The sequence below is a fragment of the Cydia strobilella genome, chromosome 23 (genome assembly GCF_947568885.1).
Source record: "Cydia strobilella chromosome 23, ilCydStro3.1, whole genome shotgun sequence".
Classification (NCBI taxonomy): Eukaryota; Metazoa; Arthropoda; class Insecta; order Lepidoptera; family Tortricidae; genus Cydia; species Cydia strobilella.
In genome coordinates, this window is record NC_086063.1 from 160,843 (window position 1) to 177,273 (window position 16,431).

At 36.1% G+C, this 16,431-nt stretch overlaps 1 protein-coding gene across 1 annotated transcript; it reads left to right on the plus strand.

Annotated features, from left to right (window-relative positions):
• The first annotated feature begins 2,353 nt into the window (after positions 1-2,353).
• LOC134751674 (uncharacterized) lies at positions 2,354-10,491 on the plus strand. The gene is made up of 3 exons (XM_063687118.1): positions 2,354-2,469; positions 9,119-9,693; positions 10,338-10,491. Exons 1-3 carry the CDS (start codon positions 2,467-2,469, stop codon positions 10,489-10,491), a joined length of 732 nt encoding a protein of 243 aa, XP_063543188.1. The 5' UTR covers positions 2,354-2,466.
• The last annotated feature ends 5,940 nt before the right edge of the window (positions 10,492-16,431 follow it).

Sequence of the window (16,431 nt, forward strand, 5' to 3'; positions counted from 1 at the left end):
GATTTACGAGGCGTTGGTGAGATTTTAAAGTTCATATACTCACAATGTCGGTCTGATACTGATAATTAACTTTCCCGCAAATTGTGAGAATTAACATAGTTATATATAGAGAGTTAGTATATATAGTGACCAACTTTCTAAAAAATCTTTTATCTAATACTGATTCTAAAATGGTATAATACATGCTATTTACATCTTTAAAAACAAAGATATGGCCTAGATGGTGATTAAAGGGAAGTATCTACCTAAGGTGCAAGCTATTAAAAAAGATAGAAAAGTTCGATTTATCGAAAATCACGAAACTTTTACAAGACCTATAAGTGCATTTTCTGGACCAGCTTAAGATGTCCTGTCGGTACCTAGTTAGAAGGTTATCCATTAATTACTGGGCGCACAGTATATATAGGGATATGTCAATACATAAATATCCCAATCAAGAATCGGTTAAAGAAGTTATATTATTAGAGTTTTGAATGATTCACGGTTAGTTTCACTAGACTTATATTGACCGGGATATAGACCGTGATTACCTTTTGTATTATTTGTGAGCTCCCGATATTTCATGCATAATGCATGTAACTGCGTCGAAATATCGGGAGCTCAGAAATAATACAAAAGGTAATCACGGTCTATATCCCGTTCAATATAAGTCAAGTTATATTATCTTCCGCTATCCACTATCTCTCGGCCACAGCCTTACTTTCACGCGATAAGCGGTCATCGCGATAATAGCGAGAGCGGAGTTCAGGAATGTCTCGAGAATCTCGCAACATTTCGCAACATCTTGTGCGCAGTCGGTGAAAATGTCTGAACTCGTTGGAAGTTGCAGTGTCGTGGCGTTGAATATTAAATGTGATTTAGTGTTTAGCAGTCATAGTAGAAATTACTCCAATTGAAGTCCTAATTTAACCTATTAAAAACAAATAAAATGAAAACCTGTACACGAGAGTAGTAGTTAGCGCTGGTGATAAATACTTCGTGACTTCGTTGGCAATCCCCCCAGGTTCGCTTTCCACAACCTAATGCAGCACTGCGCCCAGACAATGATCAAAGCATCCATCATAAAAACAAATGATTTGTTAACGAACAAGTCTTACTGCACAGGGGGCTTAGCCAAGTGACACTCCTCGTTAAATGCCTATTGAAAGTGAAATAATGTACCTATGGAAATGATCACGTGACTGTTCGTTGCTTCTGTTATCCCGATACATTTTGTCTTTTGGCTTGTCTTGGCGCCCGATGATATGCAATTGGCATCGCACATGGACATCATCAGGCAATTTGTCTGCTCGTTTACCTCCTATATAATGAAAAAATCAAAAGTTCAATTTTTAATGTTCGTGGTAGACTCTCTGTGCCGAGCAGTAAGACCTATATGGGGCATTTTCTATGAAAAGGGACCTTATTGTCGATGGCGCTTACGCCGCACAACGTCGCGCGGCATTGTATTTATATCGGAGCATCGTTTATACTGGCGTAAGCGCCATCGACAATAAAGTCCGTTTTTATAGAAAGTACCACATATTATCACCGCATAACTGCTGATGATGAATGCAATGTAGAAGTACGTAACAAAATAATATCGTCCGTTTTTAAGTTCTTACGTAAGTCCAGCCCTGTTCACAAAGCTTACATCAACTTTATTATTTTAGGACCAATATTTTGTCTGACCCTAATCACATGGGGGCCGTGCGCGTTAAAGGGTTCAGTTTTTATGGGTCAAGTTGAGTACAAAATGTTTTGTGAATGGGCTGGCGAGTGTTCCGAGTGATAAAAGATAAACCCTACGCATGTTATTAGGCCGCTTTAGGTCCCTTGTAGTCTGAGAGATGATGTCAGCTTTAACCTCTTGTCTGTGTATGATAAGGATCCTGACAGAAATTTAAGTCATATTTTTGAAATTTTTTCAGAACGATTTTTTCTGCTCTGTTCAGCACAACCGAGGCTGGAACCCACGATTTTTAATCACCACACACACATACTGAAAGGTTAATATCGAGTTTCAAATTACTTAAACAAAGATTGTATTTTAGTAGGCATTTATGTATTGATGCGCGCATGATGCCCTGAGAGTCGGGTCTAAATCCAAATCGTATCATGAAAACAAATCAAGTTGAGATATTAAACTTAGAAACGGCTTCCTGGTGAAAATCTTAATTGCACATACCTGTAAAAGAAACAGTTTCAGAAAAAACAGTTGATTAAACATAGAAGCAGATAATAGGCGATCCAATAGCTAATAGCGTTCGTCCAGATAACCATTGGGTAACAGAATCAGAGAAAAATCAAGATGATTAGGCATAGGCGTTGCAAAGTCATTTCGAAATAGTGAATTTTCCGCATTTATAAAATAAATAGCTACGTAGCACATTGCACAATGGTCCAGGGTTTATTATAACCATTCGTTTTATTTCGACTCGTAAACACGAGCGAAATTACTTCCACAGTACGAAACACGTCTTTGATATGGTGAGTCAGTTTTAAACTTTACACTATTAAAACTTGAATTGCCTGTATTGTTTTCAACCTAGGTATTCTGTATTCTAGGTATTTTAAGAAGATATTGGTAAACTAAAATTGTTATCTAGCCATCGTTATTAATTTAAAACTAGTCACTCGTGTTCATTTAGGCAAAATTGCTCGACATGTATCGCTCTTTATGGGGAGCTTTATCTAGGGACATTCGTTTTGGCAGGCCAACATATGTGACGTTTTCAATCAAAAGGTACCACATTGTCGCTTGCCGATAAGGTTGATTTCTAATTGAAGCTATATGGAAATAGCGCCTTACTGACAAGCGACAATAAGTACCCTTTTGGTTGAAAATGGCACAAATACATTAGATTAGAACCGCGTGGCTGACAATTGGACCGCGAGCCAGGCGCAAATTTCGTCAGTCATCGCCTCCCGGGCGAAAACTCGTATAGCGGTTAACGGCTATGTATGATGAACCCTCGTGAACGTCAGCTGCCGCTCCGTTGGTGGGTTGAGGAATGGCAGCCACCGAAGCGCGTAACACGGTCTTTCCACCGCGATACAACCGGCTGACGATTTGTTTTATTAACAATAGCATCTAAACTATCATCTAACAAAGTATCAAAAAAGAGGCGATGACGCCGATGACTGAAAAGAATTTTCTTTTTTACATGTTCATGTGACCAGCTGACGGTCTTTCCACAGCGATACAATCGGCTGACGATTTTGTTTATTTACAATAGCATCTGAACTATCATCTGACATAGTATCAAGCGGGAGGCGATGACAAAAAAAATTTTATAGACTTTATTTGCTGCCATTCCTCAACCCACCAACGGAGCAGCAGCTGACGTTCACGAGGGTTCATCATACATAGCCGTTAACCACTATACGAGTTTTCGCCCGGGAGGCGATTGGTCATGAAATCTGTTCCTGGCCCGCGGTCTAAATTACGCAAGTCGCATGTTTATTGCTTTAAAGGTACGTGCATCTTTCAATACATAGATTAGGTAATTGTCAAAATATGGGCATGATTCGGTCAAACTGTGTTTTTTGAAAAACAAATTATAGCCAGCTTGAAATGAATGTAGTGTGATACCTTTGTGTATGGTGCTTTACGTACATTAGTGTCAAACCCCCTCTCCTTGATGCAACCCCCCTTTTAGCATGAAATATTTGACATTTTTTTTATTTTTTGGGGAAAGTATATAAGAAAAAAGTGTCAATGAAAGAAATAATCCTTATTAAATTCTCGACAAAAAAGGCTATATTAATTTTTTTGATAACCTTTTTTGTTCAAAATTTATTAAGGATTATTTCTAACCTTGACATTTTTTTCCTAACTTCTCATAAATAAAAATAAAAACCGTCAACCGGGACATACTTCATGTTAAAAGGGGGGGTTGCATCAGGGGTAAGGGAGGGGACGCTAGTGTGCGTAAAGCACCATACCCATACCATACCATTCATTGTAGAAGCTAAGATACTCTTATTTAAATTTTTACATTCACTTTCTTATGCCGAGACAGAACATATTATAACTAAAATATTTTAGTTTAGTTTTCAATATTGTATAATATATATTTTTTTCTTTTTTCGTACTTTCAAGTACTTTATTTAAGTTTGTTTTTCTACTTTGTTGTGTTATACTCTATGTTTTAACTATTAATAATTTTAATTGTACCTGGTTCCCCGCGATACAGGCGTAGCCTAGTGCGGAGACCCCTGACATTCTCTGTTATATATTTCATTGATAATAAAAAAAAAAAGTATCATACTACGTTCATTTAATGCTGGCTATAATTTGTTTGTCTTCCCCATACATTAGAACATAACTTGACCGAATCAGCAATAACCTTTACAGTACATATGGTGCTACTTTCTCGCACTAGTGCGTCAAATAGCACTTTTCGTGCATATGTCGAAAGTTTAAAGGGCCATATCGTCGGCCTAAATCGCATACCTCGTAACTCCATTTTTTTTGAAAATCATGTTTTGACACTTTTAGATAGTACTATTCTGAACGCATCTAACGGCAAAACTCTTAAATACCAAAAATAAACCGTTTACGTTTAAAAAGCAAAATAGAAAACCTCGCAACTCCCGACCGCCATTTTTGTAAAAGAAATACCTCGTATCTCCCCCCGCCGCCACTCCGATCAGTACAGTTTGCCATGGCGTTGTGACTGCTCGTCAGTTGTGCGTAAATATTTAGGAAGAAAACGGGTGCTGAATAACAGGTATGTGTAATAAGGTTCTACGATTTTACTGATTGTTTATTCTTGATAGATATTTATCATATTTAAACACATTAGACTATTAAAAATGTCGTTTGGTTGCGTGCCATGGACATACGAGGTTTGCTTCGCGTGGATCTTTACTCCTGAAGATTAGTTACGTGGTTTTCTGCTGGTAACTAGTTTCAAGAGCTTGCCTCTGGAGGCACCTTGTGGACACAAAAAAATCGCTTTTCAAGCCACAAAATCCGCTCATCGTGATGAGAACCGCTCATCATAAACCAGAAGCTTTGCCGCATAAAATGTGTGTGGATCAATGTGGCTCTAGAATCCTCATTTTGGGATCTGACTAAGATGCGTGCGAAGCAAAGGCTATAGAAGGATTTGATTTCAGAGAGAATCCCCGACCGGGAGGATACAACAGCCCCATCAGTTGTGGTCAACTTCGTCGGGTGGCTTCTTCCAAGGGACTGGACAAAAATTTTTGACCCCCGATTGCTTGCTCAATGAAGCGTGTATTGTAGCACCGGAAGTCACGTCGTACTAATTTGCCGATCTTCTTGTTTAGAGCCCGTCGCTGTGAAGACTTCTTCCTCTCCCTTCCTTCTTCTTCTGCCACTTGGCAGGTGGGTCTTTCCCGTCGTTCCATCATGAGCCTGAGGGTTTCCTCTGAAAGCTTCGACCTCCCGGCTTTACGCTGTACTTCGCAAGATCTCATACCTTCTTTCCTGAGGATTCCAACCACATTTTTGAGGGTCTGATTTATGTCAACGGCATTTGTGCTTTCCACGGCAGCAAATCGGTTCTCCAGGTTCGACTGAAATGCTTCAGATCCTACAATGGTTTGGAGCAGCCTAGGTCGGAAGTCGGAGCCTGAACTTATCAAACGGACACGTTCGAGCTTATAGTTAGTGGTACTACCGGTGTTGAACCTGTTGATCACTGAGACGTCTCTGAATATATATGCTTTTTGTCGGTTACGATGAAATTGATCTCATTTTTTGTCACAGGATCGGTCGGAGTGGCGAGCCTTGGGGCAGGCCTATGTCCAGCAGTGGACGTCTATCGGCTGACATGATGATGATGATGATGATATGGGCTCCGTCATGTCCACTTCCTTTAGGGCTTTTTCTTGAATAAATAAATAAATATTATAGGACATTCTTACACTGATTGACTAAGTCCCACGGTAAGCCCAAGGAGGCTTGTGTTATGGGTACTCAGCCAACTATATATATAATATATAAATACTTAAATACATAGAAAGCACCCATGACTCAGGAAAAAATATCTATTCTGTGCTCATTACATAAATAAATGCCCTAGAAAGGTTGGAGAACGAATTCATCAAGAAAAGCCCCTCTCTCGAGGAAGTTGACAAGCATTTGCCCCCTATGAAATAATAAAATATATAAAATTCTATTCTATTCTATGATTCCGGCTACCAAAACCATGGGATCCTACTACCATCTCGCTGCAATTCAGAGGAGGCTTTTCTGTTTTTAAGTTTAATAAATATTGTTTTATTTGCAAGTTATTTATTTTTTTAATCCACAATTACCATGTTGAGATCGAAAGATTATCCTCTATTTTTATGGATTTTTATAGCAAAACTCTTAACTCCCGATTAGCTTTCTAGAAATTTTCAAGAAAAACTTTTAACTCCAAATTTTCCAGGTTCAGGTGATTTATAAAAAAATAGGTTTTAACAATCTGATGGCTAAATTTAACTTAACATTATCTAAAGAAAATAATAAGGAAGTCTTCATGCAAAATTTTTGGTAATGAAGTTTTTTGTGCCTCCTGTAAAATTTGGTCAGATTGAGTTACGAGGTTTGCGATTTAGGCCGACGATATGTACTGTAAAACGTTGTACGATACACGTGCGAATAGGTAATTCGCAACTCGTGTCGATTTAAAACACTCCCTGCGGTCGTGTTTTAATTTATCTACACTCGTTTCGAATTTCCTCTTTTCCGCACTTGTATCGTAAATAACTATTGCAAAAGTATCGTAGTCGTGTTGAAGTTTTTTAAACGATTCGCTTGTTATCTTTAATTACATATAATACTCGGAGGTTGGAAAAGAAAATTGAAAATGGAAAATGGAAACGCCACAACGATTACTGTGTCATTTTCAGTAAATTCTTCACTTGAAAAATGCAAATAAACTATTTAGATTAATTATAGTTTGTTTCCTTTAGTTGTTTTCTTTCATGACTTTGTGTCATATTTTAAAAGCAGCTATTTGCATTTAGTTCGTTTTTTAGGGTTCCGTACCCAAAGGGTAAAAACGGGACCCTATTACTAAGACTCCGCTGTCCTTCTGTCCGTCCGTCTTTCCGTCTGTCTGTCTGTCACCAGGCTGTATCTCGTGATCTGTGATTTCGGTTGCCGCTATAACAACAAATACTAAAAACAGAATAAAATGGAGATTTAAGTGGGGCTCCCATACAACAAACGTGATTTTTGACCGAAGTTAAGCAACGTCGGGCGGGGTCAGTACTTGGATGGGTGACCGTTTTTATAGTTAATGGTACGGAACCCTTCGTGTGTGAGTCCGACTCGCACTTGGCCGGTTTTTTTTATTAATGATAAATGGTAAAACTGTTATCTTTCTTTTTTTCTGTTATTTTTACTTAACTTGTATACTTTCGCACATTATTTACATCTTACAAATCAAATGTACTATTAACCATACAGACTATACATCTCTATTATATTGTAGTAATTACTTATTACAATGAAATGTTTCCCTATTGGCTGTTGTACTTATAAAATGTTGCTACATGACACTACATTTAGTTCTAGGAACTATTAAAGTTCTTTAAGTGAGATATTCTCTTAAATTTCTTACGAGCCTTCCAAATATTTCACTAAAGCCACAATAATGAATAAGTATTCTACTCCTTTAGAAGAAAATTGTCTTATAAATTTATCAATTCTATCGCTTATACAAGTTTTTAGTTCTCTGAACTAGCGCTTTATCAAGTTGTATGTTAAAGCTAATTTCGTTGTAAACTTTAATTTCTGTGTCATAAGGTTGCTTTTGAAACGATGGTAGTGTGAGATGAGACAATAGAAAAGTTAAAGGTATTCTTAGCATTTTCAGTGGAAAGTAAATATACTTCAGTACGGACTCTTTAGCGTTGAACAAATTTTCATATTTTCGCCACTTGAAATATGTTCTTAAACAGGTAGCCTTACGAATGATAATTTCATTTTTAGAAGTAAGAATGATTTAAAGGCTACCAGCTGGCTCCTTATGGAAAATTTATAGTTTGTAAGTGAGTGAGTTTGTGAGTGTAAGTGACTAGACACAGTGTATTTTAACGGGTACTAAATAAGTAACATAATAAGCACAACTTAAATAGATATTTTAAAAGTTATTGATGTGCAAAAGTCACCACGAAGAAACGTTAATAAGTCTGTATCGCATCTTACTAAATGATACTAACACGTGACACCACGTTTATGAGATCATTCTAATGTTTATAAAAAAAAATACGTTTTTGTGTATAAGTTAACTGCAATTTCTGGTTCATTCAAATGTTAAAATAATATTTAAGATTAATTTTGGAAATAATTTTTTTTTGAATAGTTTTAATAATAATTATAAAAAAATAGAATAGAATAGAATAGAAAATATTTATTTGCTTGAATACGTAACAATCATCTTATAAAATAGTTAGATACAGTATTCAGTATTGAGATATTTTTGGATTTTCACATTTCTCTAGATTTGCTAATAATCTAGTCAGTATACTATATTATGTAGGTTATAAATAATAATTGGGTACTATTTAAACGATCAGCAAAAAATACTAACTAACCGAACCAAAAAAAGACTTTGCACAGCAAAAAAAAGTCATGACATCAAAATAGCATGACTGCTGTGGAAATCTGAATTTTTCGAAAAAAGTTTATTTTGAAGAACGATTAAAAAATTTCATCTAATATTATTAATATTGTATGGGTGCCTACTACACGTCGTCCCACCCGTATGAGCCGCGTGGCTCGACAGACGCATTAATGAAACAATGCTTTGTAACGTGATATTTCTTTGATATTCATATATTTTATACTTAATTATGGCTTAAGCTTCTTTGCCTGCTCTATTGTTTGAATTATACATGTAGGAATGAGCGGGGCAAGATAGGGTATCTAGTCTGAAATGTCGGAAAGTTGGGGATGTCTAGTCGGAAATTTTGATTTATTCTTCAATTAATGACGCGCTGGTGGTGCAACGTTCGTTTTGTCCAAGAGAGAGAGAGAGAGAGAGAGATAGAGAAAGAGAGAGGAGGCAATTGATAAAAACTTGGAAAAATTAGGATCGGGTGGTAGCTTGTATGAGTTAATAAGTCGTGTTTTCATTTAAATAATAAATTATACAATCTTGTTTTGCAGCATCGTCTATTTTATTATACAATTGTACTGGGTGCCTTGTTGCCATCAAAAGCAGCGCATATCAACGTCACCAACATAAACGTCACAAATGTAAACGAAACACATATAGAAACAGTAGAAGAAATCGATCATGAAAATGAGACAGCAATACAAATCGAAATACTGCAGAAAGAAAAAGACGATCTATACATCAAAATAAACAAAGCTATCGACGAAGCTATACCAGAACTCGAAAAAAGTAATGACACTGACTCAATCAGCGGTCTTGAAGATTTGAAAACTTTGAAAAATCAGATAAATGAAATACACGAAGCTAGTGATAGTAATGATGATAGAAACTCCAGTGATTTTAAAACTGATTTCAGGCGAAAGATGTCATTAAGAATTGATAAAAAAGGAAAAGATGATTGGTTAAAAAGGCAGAAGAAAAACGAGTTTTACGATAAACTGGTAAAGAGTAGAGATAAGAAGTATACTAGTATGCCGAGGGTGTTGAACCGGCAGAAGATAGCGGAGCAGATACAGTTGTGGCTGCTCAAACAACAGGAGGAAAAGAGGAAGATTAAGGAAATGAAGTGAGTATAGACATAATTTACTGATTACTAGTAAATCACATCACAATGACATAATACCAGATAACCTAAGGGTTTTGTTAGTACGATGAAGATACAAATTTTATTAATTATATGACCGTAGATCCTGTATTCCTTTAGATATCAATGATAGTATATAGGTAGTATTCCCTGTCATCTACACACATGGATGAAAGAAAAACGCAAAAAATAGTTTAATTACTGGATTAAAGCACCTAAACTCATTTCAAAATTAGTAATTAATCTTTTTTTTTTGCGTTCCTCTAAATTTGTCCATAAGTGTATATAGTATGTATAGACAATAAATCTGCTCTACCACGTTGACAGAGCTGATTGGCATTTACACGAGAGTTCTATAAGCAATTGAATTATTTGTCCAATTACTGGTTTGGCTGTTACTATCAAAACGTATAGTGCTTTGCATGGCTGTTTTGTTCCGTCTATCTGACAGTGACAGTTTATCTGACCTGTCAGATACGGACATGTCTGCATGTCCAGCCTCACCTGTTAGTTCCCGTAACCAATAATTGTAATAAGCAGATAGGCCAATTTAATGATAATACATAATTGTTCTTTATCGTCTTTTTAAACTAAAGTTCAATACTTTCATAAGCCAATATTTTCAGAGTAAAGTTCAAAATCGACTTCGAGCGCTGCCCCGACTTTGGTCGCGGCCGGGAGAAGAAAACCAAAAACCCGGGTACCAATAAGGCCGTCAAGTCCAACTACTTCCCTTGCTGCAGAAAGTGTTGCAAGAAGTCGTACCTCGGCTGCTTATAAACCCAGGATACTTGTAGGAGTTATTATAATGGTGACGTTTGTATGTCAACTGCAGCTTCGTTGCTGTTGCGGCGTCTCTGTTGCCGCCGCTGTATACGATACGTGTGTGTTTGTGATACGTGCGTCGTTACTGTCCCGATTATGACGTTCATGTTGTCACTCATTTTATCAAGGAAACTGACAGATATAGCAGCGGTAATAACGACGCCGCAACTATAGACGACGCCACATCTAATATTTCATTGAATCGGTATATTTTGTAATCGTTAACAACTTGACATGTAATAGTGTATATTTGCTGAATAAATGTGTGTTTGAATAACGCAGGTGCAGTCGACATCGAACGCCACTTTAAGCCGAGCAACCTCTTTCAACATTCAATACACCAAACATTCGTTATGTATGTTGATCCAGGATCCCAATTTGCAAAATAAATCATTTCCGTGAAGAATTAAAAGGAATTCAAGTAAATGAAAGGATTTCTCTTTATTAGTACATATTAACTCTTTAATTCCTTGTTGCTTTGCCTCCTAGGCAAAAAAGCTAGTAAATGACCTAGTTAGGTACAGTCAAGTGTATAAATATGGGTGCATATAACTTACCCAATAATATGTCCCATAGTTCTTGATTCGTTATGCATATTTTTGAGTAAGTATGATGTGTGCATCCATATTTGTACACTTGACAAAATCTGACTAAAGTCTCAGACCAAATCACTTTATGAATACATAAAAATATGAATAAAATATACCCCCCAATTATTTCTTTTAGCACGCATGCAAAGTTATTAAAACTACACGGAAGTTATTTTGTCGGTGATCCGCAGCGCTGTAAAGTGTTATTAATCGTAAAATAAACGTATAAACCGTGGAATAAAGCGCTACGCGTTGTATTACTTGTCATAATAGAGATGGAGATTAGTACCGACCAAAATGTTAAGATTTGTCGGTGGTATGTACTTTTGGAGATCGCAGTACGTACAGGATATGCTTGACATTATATTCATGTGAGACCATCTTTGTCTGACGGGTTATATAAAAAGGTTTATTATTATTTTTAAATATATTTTATTTTTAAGAGACAGAGAAACCAATCTTCGCAGAAAAAACCGGGCAAGTGCGAGTCCGACTCGTGTTCCAAGGGTTCCGCACGTTACACAATTTAAAGAATGTATTTTTTTATGTGAAACTTGAGTGAAATGTCTTTAAAAAACCCGTAGGGGTCGGATCAAAAACTAAGTAATTAAGTCCGACTCACGCTTGACTGCAATTTCTAATATGTTTTCCTGTAATCTATAGGTAAAGATCTATTTTGTGTATTTTTTTCAAAATTTTAGACCCAGTAGTTTCGGAGATAAAGGGGGGGAATTGTCATTTTTTGCCTATTTTCTTAAATAACTTCTAAATTGTTTATCCTAAAATTATAAAAAAAATATTTTTGAGATTCTCACAATGAACCCTTTCATTTGATATGTAACACGATATAGTTTGAAAAACTTTATTTTCTAATTTTCTCATTTACCCCCCAAAAATGGCCCCCGTGTTTAAAATTTATTTGTTTACGTTACATGTCCGTCGTTGGGTCACAAACTTACATAAGTATACCAAATTTCAACTTAATTGGTCCAGTAGTTTCGGAGAAAATAGAGGCACGAGTGATCCTATAAGGGTTCGGTTTTTTCCTTTTGAGGTACGGAACCCTAAAAATCAATAATTTTAAATTTTTTACCAAGGCATTTTACCAAAACTAGTCGGTTATTTAACATTTCAATTATTAAAAATTTGTATTTAGGTATTTTTAAAACTTTTCCTAAGATTAGTCGGTAAAATATTCTCGTCGGTCATTTGTCAATGTGTCTCATCACAACACTTTTATTCCTTTTTCATTATTATCTCCGTGTGCAGGTACTTTAAAATCTGTTCTAAACATTAGTCGGTATAATAATTCTGTTCGTCATTTCTCGAAGTGTCTCCGCGCAATTCTTTTATTTCCTATTCCTTATCATCTCGGTGCGTGCGTCTGAGGGAATTCTTAAAAACATCAGAATAATCTGCCTTTAATATCTTAAAACGTCAATTTGCAATACACACTGCTGGGGAGATGGAAAACTGGCTTTTTGTTGTGTAATTCATGATGAATGTAAAATAAAAAAGTAATGAATGCAATAGGATGCTACCGAGGTGCAAAAATAAGTTATTTATATTCTTTTCCGCGGCACAAAATAGTACATTTCGATGCTAGTGCTGAAAAATGTCATTTCCGCACGTGTATCGAACGACGTTTTTTAATACAGTTGCGAAAAAATAATAAAAACAACAAGGAATAAAAACTTTGGAAACTTAAAACGCCTCTTTAGTAGGTAGTAAAAGTAAGAAAAAACGCCTCTTCTTTGACAGGCGTTTCGGCAGCTATTCCTACCTCTACCATTGACGTTTCTATTCGTTCGTCTACATTACTTTTTGTGTATTGCAGCAAATATCAAAATATATTGTTGCTGATCGGATTTTTGACATTTGCGGCAGGAATGTAGTCGGCAGTAAATTCGCGTTGCAATGCTGCTACAATAACGCTGGTGTAGTCTCAATCCAAATGGTACTTTAAATCGCAAGGCCTATACCGCAAGCGAGATTTAAATACATTACGAAATTAGTGTCATGCATGTTGAAATCAGTTTCAAGAAAGTAGTTTCGATATATGCGAAAGTAATTTGGTGAAATAATTACTTAGTGTCGTGAAGTTCACAGTATCGCAGTGACCATGGTCACATCAGCATCGTAGCTACACGTTCGCGCAGCGCAGGTACAGTCGAAGGCAAAAATATCGATCCAGACAAATGGCTCAAAAATATGTGAACACGACTTTATTGCCTAAGGTATACATATATTTTTGAAACTTTGGGAATATATATATTTATGCCCTTGACTGTACTATCGCCGACAGTAACGCTTTGACCAGGAGTCGTAGCACGGTACGCTCACCATGCCTGTCACGTTCTAACAAGTATGTGAGTGCGAAAGTGACGGACTTAGTGATAGGGGAAACCATGCTGCGCGGGCAGGCATGGTTCATTTTCGCATGCACCCGAGAAACGGTCACTTATTTCGCGACACTAGTTTTTCACGTCGCATTTACACTACGAAATTAGTTGCATGACACTAATTTCAACAAAAAATCGCGCAGGTCACGATACTGATTTGCTTTCATGCAATTAATGCATGCATTACGAAAATATTAAATTACACGTGAAACTGTTAGTAAAACTAATGTCACGAATTCATTCACGCCACCAATTTCGTAATGTAAATTCCGCTTAACGTTCTATGTGGCAGTATGTCTCGGCGAGGGTCATCAAATATTAACAATCTCGCTAATTGCCCGCGGCGGCCGCTTTTTACGTCCGCGGCCTCTACAGGCCTCTAGAGGCCGGAACTTACAGGTTTATACAAGGTAAATTTAATAACCCGGTTTATCCAAAGATTGAAGTAAAAAAGTTACATACTTTCATTCGTGGGAGAAGTACAGTCAGCATCCAAAGTAGCGGATCTGACTAGGCATTAATAGTATCTGCCATTATCTAATATCTTTACAAAGAGATATACATATGTGCCATTTTCAACCAAAAGGGTACTTATTGTCGCTTGTCAGTAAGGCGCTATTTCCATATAGCTTCAATTAGAAATCAATCTTATCAACAAGCGACAATGTGGTACCTTTTGGTTTAAAACGTCACATATGTCTATTTATGTACCATTATATATGTATACTTACCTCAACAACAAAAACAACGAATGACTTGGACAACAGAAAAAAGACTCTTTAACTCTAAAAATATAGAATGCTTTAAAAATGAACTTTGTCAACAGGATTGGTCCTTAATAATAAGACCCAATAGGAACGTAAATGATAATTATACTGCATTTACACAAACGTTAAAAACTATTTTAAACAAATGTATACCAAAACGGAAACTTAAACTAAAATGTAACTACAAAAAGTACTGGGTCACCAAAGGAATAAAATTATCTTGTACAAATAAGCGTTTATTAAAAATATTAGTAACAAAATCAAATAACCAAGTGCTTCGTAATTACTACAAAAACTATGAAAAAATTTTGAAACGATTGATAAACACAGCAAAGAAATTACATTACGCAAATAAAATTAAAAAATCAAATAATAAAATAAAAACGATGTGGAGTGTAATTAACGAGCGGACTAACAAAAAAACGAAAAAAACTAAAACTAATATCAAGTTACAAATTGGTGACAACGTAATATCAGAGCCTAAATTATTAGCTGACACATTTAATAGTTTCTTTTCATCCATAGGTAAAGGTCAAACTGGTATTACACCTGTCACAGGACGACTTGTTGAGCAGCAAATCCAAAACTCTATGTTTTTAACACCTGTAACCGTTCATGAAATAACTAAAATAATAAGAAATTTAAAAAACAAATTCAGTTATGGAATTGACGAACTTCCACCATCCTTATTTCGATACTGCGCTGAACAACTTGCATATCCGCTGTGCTCATTAGTGAACCAATCTTTTGATGAGGCATCATTTCCGGATCAGTTGAAAATGGCTGTTATAAAGCCTATTCACAAAAAGAACTCAGTGTTAGACCCAAATAATTATCGCCCTATTGCTTTGTTACCAACAGCATCCAAAGTGTTCGAAAAGGCCATGTGTAACCGGATCTATGCCTTCTGTGAAAAGTATAACATATTTAACGACCAGCAAAACGGATTCCGGAAGCATAGATCAACAGTCTTGGCGGTATTCAAGTATGTTCAAGAAATCTTAGAGATTTTAAACTCGAAACAATATGCCATTGGCATACTTTTGGATATGACCAAAGCTTATGATAAGGTACAGTACGACATATTATTAAATAAAATATATGGGATAGGAATTCGCGGAACTGCTTTCGGATGGCTAAAATCTTACCTAAAAGATAGAAAGCAACTAGTTGAGATAGAACACTTTAATTTTGCAACTGGACAAATAGAAAATGTCAAATCGAATTATGAAACTCTTAACGCCTCTATCCCGCAAGGAAGCGTTATTGGATGTTTGCTTTTCCTTATTTACATCAATGACCTCCCAAAAATCACAAATGATCCCTGTGTGCTATTTGCCGATGAAGTGTCACTAATTACAGCTTGCCAAAACCCTGAAGACGTCAATGAGAAACTTACAGCTAACCTAAATGTAATCAGTTCCTGGATGAGAGACCATAACCTCGATATAAATTATAAGAAAACCAAAATAATTGCATTCTACCCATACCAGAAACGCCACTAGATATAGATTACACCTACGAAGATACTCAGCTAGAAGTCGTGCAAAGCGCTACATTACTCGGTTTAGATATAGACAGTCACATGAATTGGAAATCTCATGTAGAGAAAATTAGGAAAAAAATATCTCAATTCGTCTATGCGCTTCGGGAGGTTAAAGTAACGACAAATTTAGAGACAGCACTAACAACATATTACGCGTATGCATATGCCTGGCTAAATTACGGTATTATTCTGAGGGGTAATAGTACCAACGCTCCATTACTTTTTACTCTTCAGAAAAAGCTTGTTCGTATCTTAATAAATAAAACACTTGACGAAATCGAAACCCACAAACCTTATTTTTCTGAATTTGGACTGCTGACCCTTACATCTATGTATATATTAGAAATGTGTAAGTTCGTTCGAAAGCACAAGGAATTCTATATAAAACGAGAGGACCTACCTTCTACACGACCCATACGTAACAAGAATAGACTAATCCCACCACCTTGTAAACTTAAACTACTGTCATCAGGCCCTTTAGTAATGTCTATTAAAATATATAATAAACTCCCGGACTCTATAAAAGAAGAAGAAAATGATAATATATATATAAATAAAATTAAACAGTTATTATTAGATAAGTCATATTA

Bases quoted from the DNA above. Each gene is read 5' to 3' on its own strand.
- LOC134751674 (XM_063687118.1), top strand. The intron at 9,694-10,337 runs GTGAGTATAGAC...CAATATTTTCAG, and splicing joins AGGAAGATTAAGGAAATGAA to AGTAAAGTTCAAAATCGACT.